Raw genomic sequence first — 8,594 nt, 5'->3', positions numbered from 1 at the left:
CCTATGAGAAGTCCAAAACCAACAATGTTTTACTTGTACTACTTTGTCATTTTTATTCTATTAAATGCTGCTGTTATTATTAGTAGTCATTATATTTATAGTATTATTTCTGCTATTAATAGTACTACTGCAGTTACTACTCTCATTATATTAATAATTTATATCATATGCATTGAATGTGTTGTAACTCTGTTATGTTGTTCATTCTGTAGACATGGCATCTATCACACTTCTGTCCATCCTGATAGAGGATCCTCCGCATGTTGTACATACTGTAAAGCCCTCTGAGGAAGAATTGTGATATTGGGTTATACAAATTAATTTAATTGAATGTGTTTGAAAGTTTACTTTCTAACTTCTCCACCTGGTCTGTTTCAACTCCTACCCCATTGGCTCCTACTGAATAAATACATATTTACAATTTACAAATACATAGTTTCATTTTGTCACCCAATGCAACAGTGAGGCTCATTGATGTGTTTTTAATAGTTTTTGCACAACAATGGAGCTCCATGGTACATAGATGAATCAGGCATTGATATACACACTTGTTAATAGATATGTTCACTGCTGGTTTGGCACAGCACATAAAAGCACTTCTCTGAAGTGACTAAGCACTGAATATGTCTGAAAGTAATAATCTCAAAGATTTTCATTTCATAATTGTGTCTTAAGTCCCTGTGGCCTACTGATAAAAGCCCTTGCATTTGCAGTAAGATGAACTGGGTGTCGGTGGCAACTTTGGACAAAATCACAAGCGGTGCACTCTGGGAAGTGAGATCTCAAAACACACCTGCAATTGCCAAAGAGATTGAAACAGAGATCTTCAAGATTGTAACTTAACTGCCTAACTTCAATGTTTGTTGCTCTACAACAACACCATGTCTGGTGTCATATATTCCAGAGGCCAAGCACCATACTATACAGCACAATACAAAGCATATTCATCCAAGAATCATTGAGGTAACAAAATCACATCTTAGTTTATAAACTCGGTGCTCAGCTGAAGGTGAAATCCCTCCAGGTGTTCTTTAAGTTTCTCCCTCACATCTTCTCCCATTTCCACCAGTGTAGTGTTGATAATGGAATGCTGGTCACTGTGTTCATCATCACAGGCTGTTTGAACTCTGGACAGATCTCCGCTGTTCTCCGTCATGTGTCCCAAGTCTCCTTTAAGATCCAGTTCTGACACAAGTATGGTTTGTGCTTCATCAGCAACTCCCTCCATCTTCAAAAGCCTTTGTAGTCCATCTTCAGCAGGGACAGGCACCAGAATGACCTGTCCCTCCAAACTGTCCTGTATCCACAACAGCTGCTGCAGATCCAGGTGATGATCCTGAACCAAAGCTTCATGTTGCCCCTCACACCTATCAGAGAGCAGCTGCTGAGAGTCTAAACACTGCAAACTTTGCTCATGAGCATCAGGCACAGGGATCACATGTGAATGACCTTGAGTTTGGAGCAGGATTTGGGAATTTGGGTCACTGGTTTCTACACTTTTCCCAGGAGGCCTTTCCAGCCTGACTATTTGTATGTCCTTGGCATTTTCAACTGTGCCACAAGTACTGGTTTCAATACATCTCTGAATCTGCAGAAAGTCCTTGTGCACTGTGGGCTGGACATCTTTCCCAGTCTTTGAAACTCTGCCTGCTACCTGATCACCAACCTGCGCCTGGCCTCTTCCACAGGAAAAGCAGTAACCCTTCTCCTCCTCAGACCAGCTGTTAGTTGCTCGAAGAAAATGATTCCCCAATTCTGTCTGATCCACATATCTGTCCTCACACAACCCTATGTCTTCAGATTTAGCATCAATCTCACTCTCCTCCTGGTTAGAGCCACCTTTGCCTCGTCTCCTCTCCCCCAATTGTGTCCAGCTCCCTCTGTTTTCACAACCATCTTGTGACACAAGTAATGTGTGCTTCAGCCGTTTATCATGGAGCCTCAGCACAGTGCTGCGCAGGCGGTTCTCCCTCCGCCTAGTGGCATGCAATTGCCGTAAAGCCTTCTCCAAGCAGTCAATAGCTTGGTCGTAACGTCTCCTCCACAGCAAGGGGCAGAGCTGAGCATAGCTGTGCTCCTTCGGCAGGTAAAAGGCAGGAGGAGGGGGCAAACGCCTCATGTAACGTGATGGGGAGAGGGGACAAGACCCTGGTGCTGGGGTTGGACTACAGTCTTGCTGTGAGAAGTGCTCCATACCTGACGGCTTTTGAGAAGATGCAGGTATGTTTAAATTACTCTCCTCAACTGCTGCAACTGATTTCTGAATTGTGGGTTCTTCTGAAGTTCGATACCTGTCTGTCCCCTGCTGAGCGTTATCCTGGTCGCCTGAGCGGGGATTCTTCCTACAGAAAAGAACATAAAGTGACAAAAGCTGTTTGTTCCATTAGTTTTTCCTTTATATGGCAGGACATACATTCAATTTTCAGCACTCTTATTAGCACTACAGTTTATGTTGCAATTGCAATTGTATATAATCAGCACTGTGTGTCCGTCATGTGTGGAGAATGTTTGGAACTTGTTTTTATTGAGTATGTCTTTGTCTGTTCTTATTTTGTGCCAGATTGTGACTCAGTTCTCCCTTTTGTTTAAAAAAAGTAATTTAATCAATTAAATTATATTAAGTGTGTTGAGGGAAAAAGAATGCAGGGCAGTAATGATATGCCATTGACTCCCACCACCATGAGAAAGGAGAGATTGCTGGGTAAATTGATGGACTAGCTAACAGCCCTGGTGATGAGTCAGATTGAGTATCGTGAGAGCAGTGTGGTGCTACAAGAGCAGCACCACACAGATCAGTCAGGACAGTGACCTCCGTTCAGTGCACTCTGAACCGCTTCTTCACCCGCTTTGATAGACAGCACAGCGGAGCAACAGCTGAGAAGACCCAGCCCAAGGAGGAGCACCTTGGTGATGTCGATCCTCCTCAGGACCTGTGCTGACCAGCTTGCAGAGGTGTTCACCAACATCTTCAACCTCTCCCTGCAACAAGCTGCAGTCCCCACCTGCCTCAAATCCATCACCATTGTCCCTGTCCCGAAAAAGACCGCAGTCACCTGCCTCAATGACTACCGCCCAGTTGCCCTGACCCCAGTGATCATGAAGTGCTTCGAGAGGATGATACAATCGCACATCAAGGACGTCCTCCCAGCTGACCTGGACAGCCACCAGTTTGCATACTGAGTGAACAGATCTACGGAGGACGCGGTCTTCACCACACTTCATACGGCCCTGTCTCACCTGGAGCACCCTAACACATACGCCAGAATACTCTTCGTTGACTTCAGCTCTGCCTTCAACACCATCATCCCCCATAAACTGGTGCATAAACTCAAAAACCTTGGACTCTCTACCTCACTCTGTTCATGGATTCTGGACTTTCTCTCAAACAGACCACAGAATGTCAGGATAGGGAACCTGACATCGACAACCACCATCCTGAACACTGGTGCACCACAGGGCTGTGTGCTCAGCCCGGCCCTCTTCCCCCAGGACTGCTCCCCCACCTATTCCTCCAACACGATAGCGAAGTTTGCCGACGACACCACTGTGGTGGGACTCAACAACGACGAGACGCACTATAGACAGGAGGTCCAACATCTGGCTGAGTGGTGCTCGGACAACAACCTGGGACTACACATTACTGAAGATCTCACTTGGTCCCTGAACACATCCCACCTGGTGAAGAAAGCCCAGCAGAGGCTCTTCTTCCTGAGGAAGCTAAAACAAGCTGGCCTGACTGTGGAAAAACAAAAATGGGCAATAAAACGACACTTTAACAAAGTACTTTTGTCACTATAAAGCCATTTAGGCCTGTGTTTTATCTTTTATATATTTTTTTAATGTCTTGTTTTAAATCAGTAATATCTTGTCTTAATGTTTCTATACATTTTTTACCTTCCCCCAAAAAAACCTTGACAGTAAAAAAAGGAAGAAACCTCAGGAAGAGGAGGGATCCTCTCAGGATGGACAGAAGTGTGATAGATGTCATGTGTACAGAATGAACATAACAGAGGTACAACATAGTCAATCCATATGACATAAATCAGAGAGGAATAGAGCTGAAACAAGTGGTTTTAATAACCACGGATAAAATCCCTGCACACAAATTTCTATTTTTAGAAGATGAAAAAAATATAATATCATGGTTTTCTTGGTTGACATCACTTCACGCAGAATTATCTGAATTTAAAGCTGCAGGGCCATTTCTAAAATGAAGAGTCACATTTTTCAAAAGCTTTCTGTTATTTAATGTATTCTTAAATGCAGCCCTTATATTACTTGAAATAAGAGAACATTGATTAATTATTAGATAATGATTTATTTATAATTCCTCCAGTTCAATTTGAAAACTGATAATCATTATTGTTGAGATTCAATTGAATTTCTTTATTTGATTTGACAGTCAGTTGTTGACGACATACAGACGTTAATACAACTGTTGGCTACTTTAATATAATGTATATGGGACTAAATCATAGCACAAGTTAGACATTATTGTGATGTTCTGGACCTTTGCATGAGGAAATTCTCTCTAAATGGACCTCGCTGAACTTTAATTGAATACCCCTGGTATAAATCATACATATAATAAGAATATTAATAGCAGAAATAATAATAGAAAAGTGATTACTACTAATAATAACAGAAGCAGTGGACATAATGTAGAATGTTAATGGCTAAACGAAGACATCCCTGACTCCAGACCTGTCTGTAGACGGTTCCTGATGGTACGGGCAGACAAGACTTGCAGGGAGAGTGAAAAGAAGAAAGGTGGGGGAATTGTTATTCTCGTTAACAACAGATGGTTCAATCCTGGTCATATCAAAATTAAAAAACATTTGTGTAGCACTGACACTGAACTGCTTGCTGTAAGCCTACGGACATATTATAAGAGAGCCATCCCATGCCATCGTCCTGTTTACAATCCTTCCTCGGCCAGGAAGGAAGGAATACGTCACTCGCAACTGATGTCATATACTCAGTCATCGTGAGTACAGACGCATCACCACCGTCTCCGTTTTTGTGTGTCTAAAACTCCGGAGTAGTGTGGACGCTAGGCGTAAAAGTAGCAAAAGATATGCGTTTTAAAACGGATACGTTGTAGTTTGGATGTAGCCTCTGTGTGTGAGCAAGTGTCTGTTAAAATCTCTCTATGTACTAGTACACACACTGTTGAGTCAAGTAAATGTAGTACTACAATGTTTTCTTCTCAAGTAGAGGTACACAGTGCTTTGGGAGGCTTTTGTAAATGATTTTATGGTTACAATAATTTAGAATAGTAACATAATTCAATAAAAGACATTGTAAATTATAGAACTAATCCTTCTCCCCCTTATCTCCTTTGTAGATGCAGGATGCCAGACAGACCTGACTATGGATGAGCTTGAGAAGATGGAAGATGTTCTGAATCAAGCATCAGTGGAGCTGAGTGAACTCAGGACTAAAGCACTGGACAAACAATTTAGCCAAGAGGCTTTTCAGAGCAATGAAGACAAGACAAGTTTTACACAGGATTGCCCAATTTCTTAGTTTGGATGTTTTGATGAAGTGTTTCAATCATGTGAGCCACACATCACCTCTAGAACTTTGTCTGCACCGTCCAAATTTGAACAGTTAATTTTGGTTTTACTTCGGTTGAGACTAAATCTTTCACTCAAAGATTTGTCTTTCAGGTTTAATATTGGCCTACTTCATCAATGACTGGAGTTTATAATAGAGTGGCCAGAGTGAGAGGTACTGCAATTTACAATGCCGATGTCATTCAGGCAAGCATTTGGATGCAAGGTTGTAGTGATAGTGGACTGTTTTCATTGAAAGGCCTTCTAATTTGCAAAGCAGGTGATCCACTGGTGTTGATTGATAAGATTAGAGTAATTTGCTGTGCATTATCCTATCTTTGTGACTCTTGTCACAATGTCGGTACACCTAATGAAAACTCTTGTCTTTCTCCAAATACTTGAACATATGTAAATTTGATATTTGTTTGAACAAATTTTGGAGGTAATATAGTTCAACAAGTTAAGGTTAAAATTACTTGTAATATTTAATTGATAGAAATGCAATTTTCTTGTGAAAACATTAAGCACACTCCTGTTCTTACTACCTCATAAGGCCTGTGGTTGGTATTGGGTGCATCAAATAAAGTAGTGGTGTAACGGACCACGGTTGATCCGTAATCGGTACGGATTCCCCCTCGCGGTCCGGCACGCACGTGTACCGTGGATTAATTACAGTTTAATGTTAACCACCGCTGTGTAAAGTAAAGTTTTACTGACTATCGTTATCCAACAATATTCCGTAAAATATGCTATCAGGACATCACCATTGCCTGACAACAGAAAAAAATAAATAAAAAATGCGATTTTATTTTGAAAGCCATTTGTTATGCAGCAGAATTATTCCAGCATTTACGGCACTTGTTCAGCGGTGCAGGAAAAACACCAACCAATGCGTTGTGAATCACATCACCTGATGCAGCTCAGCCAATCAAATATGGGTATTCTATCAAGTTTCCTGAATTGAGTGAGATGTACACACACCATGACACACGGGGGAGAGACGAGGAATGATTCATTTTAATTATTTTTTTTTAGAGTTTTTAAAGTTCTTTTGTTTATAATATGTATATATAATAAGCATATCATTTAGTTATCGCTACTAAGAATTTATCAAACATGACGTAGCTAGGTTTGCAGTTGCCAAGGTGTATATTTCAAATTGCATTTGTTACACACATGAAAATATAGTTGTGAACACCGGCTGAATATCTATTATCAGAATCATAACTGTATTTTAACTGCTGCTGTGTAAAGGGAATACTGCTGTTAAAGAGAACCTTATTTGTTTAAAATGTTTGCAAACCAAATATTATTGCACTTTTGTTCAATAACGCAAAAAATTATCGCAAAACAAATCATGCGATTAATCGCGATTAAAAATTGTAATCGTTGCCCAGCACTAATTATTATATATTGTTGGTGCTAATTAGCAACTGTTAGTATGCTAACAAGCTAAATTAAGATGGTGCACATGGTAAACATTGTACTTGCTAAAGCATGTTAAAGTTGTCATTGTGAGTATGTTAGAATGCAATTTGAGCATGTCGCTCAAAATACAAATCAGCCTAAGTATAACGTAGCTGCTAGCATGGCTGTAGTAAAGCACTTTGTAACACTGTTAAGAAAAGTGCTGTAAAAATAAAGTTTATATTATATTATTAGCTCACGTGAATTTACAAAAAAAGTTACAAAAATTATAAAATCTTAAATTAAATGTATATATTTACTTTGAAAGGCAAGCATACTCACTAATCATAGTAATATAGTCACTAATGGCAGAACTGGAAACAGAACAATTAACAATAATGTCAACATTTTAAAGTCTTGCACAAACTCACAAATCCTGAGATAATCTTTTTTTGTTGTCTATAACTTTTGATAGCAAGTCATATGAAATCATGTCTCACTATCATTTTACAAGCTCAGAATCTTTTATGTCCTGTCTCAAGACAGCACACAAGAGGTTGTCAGATGGTACGTCACTGACACGGCTCATCGCCAATGACAAAATGTGACTCTGTATCAGTTCTGTACCTGACAGGAATGTCTTCTTGTGTCTGCAGTCTTCCTGGTCTTTTGCATTTGGTTGTTGAAGAGGAATCAAATACTGTAGGAAATGCATCTTCCTTTAGTCTTCTGATCCCACTGTGAGTGAGAAGGTCAAACACATTAGGGGCTGTTATCCAAACACCGTCAGCAGTAGACTCATATTCAGCACACGTGGTCAATAACAGAAACTATTGATACTGATTGAGTCTACAGACCTGCATCCAGTCAGTTCAAAGCTGTCTGGGGTGAAGTGTTTGGAGCAGAAGTAGACGAAATCTGTCTGAGGATCCCAGGAGTCTGCACGGTGTGAGTTAGTGATCCAAAGGTTTCTCCGAGTTGCTCCTTTTGGTAATCTGTCCATCACAATGACAAATTATTATTCATTAAATAACAACATTTTGTCTCCTTGTTGTTGTTGTCACGTTTGTCCCTTCAATACACAAATTCAAGGGAGATATTTAAGAACATCATAAAAACTACAAAGAACATCCATGACAGTTATGAAACACAAGATGAATGACATAATGGGTATTTAATGATGTGACCCCCAGTGAGCATGTTATAGTGGTTCAGAGTCTAAACTGTACTGCAGGCACTTTTTAAAAATGGGAGCATGTGTACTGCATGTTTCTTGGTTCCAGGTTGCCCGGTCCTTCTTTATACCAGTTTTCCCTCATTAAAGAGTATGGGGGGTGGACCTCCGACCCTCTAGCGGGAAATGGTAAATGTACAGTACTTGTATTTCTCTTTTCTAGTCTTCTGACCACTCACAGCGCTTTAACACTACATGTCATCATTTACCCATTCACACACATTTATACACTGATGACAGGGGCAACCATGCCAGGTGCCACCTGCCCATCAGGACTGTAACTAACCATTCATACTATTCACACACCGTAGGCACAGCCACAGCCACAGTCGCCCCCAGGGGGGTCCGGGGAAACAGTTAAATGCATCAATCTGGTGCACTTTAAGAGCAAACAT

The 8,594-nt window shown here is 40.6% G+C and overlaps 1 protein-coding gene across 1 annotated transcript; it reads right to left on the bottom strand.

The window, feature by feature from the left end:
• Positions 1–227: 227 nt before the first annotated feature.
• On the bottom strand, positions 228–8,359 carry thap7 (THAP domain containing 7). Its single transcript, XM_031838740.1, has 3 exons — positions 7,823–8,359; positions 7,593–7,703; positions 228–2,342 (listed from the first exon to the last, which is right to left on the bottom strand). Exons 1-3 carry the CDS (start codon positions 7,966–7,968, stop codon positions 980–982), a joined length of 1,620 nt encoding a protein of 539 aa, XP_031694600.1. The 5' UTR covers positions 7,969–8,359; the 3' UTR covers positions 228–979.
• Between the last annotated feature and the right edge of the window lie 235 nt (positions 8,360–8,594).

Source organism: Anarrhichthys ocellatus, unplaced genomic scaffold (genome assembly GCF_004355925.1).
Source record: "Anarrhichthys ocellatus isolate YVR2014 unplaced genomic scaffold, GSC_Weel_1.0 scaffold977, whole genome shotgun sequence".
In the NCBI taxonomy this organism is placed as follows: Eukaryota; Metazoa; Chordata; class Actinopteri; order Perciformes; family Anarhichadidae; genus Anarrhichthys; species Anarrhichthys ocellatus.
The sequence above is the reverse complement of the archived record's forward strand: the minus strand, read 5'-3'. Positions and strand labels throughout refer to the sequence as shown.

Bases quoted from the DNA above. Each gene is read 5' to 3' on its own strand.
- thap7 (XM_031838740.1), bottom strand. From the start codon at position 7,968: ATGGACAGATTACCAAAAGGAGCAACTCGGAGAAACCTTTGGATCACT. The intron at 7,704-7,822 runs GTCTGTAGACTC...TCTCACTCACAG, and splicing joins TTTGAACTGACTGGATGCAG to TGGGATCAGAAGACTAAAGG. The intron at 2,343-7,592 runs GTACAGAACTGA...TCTTTTCTGTAG, and splicing joins CAAGAAGACATTCCTGTCAG to GAAGAATCCCCGCTCAGGCG.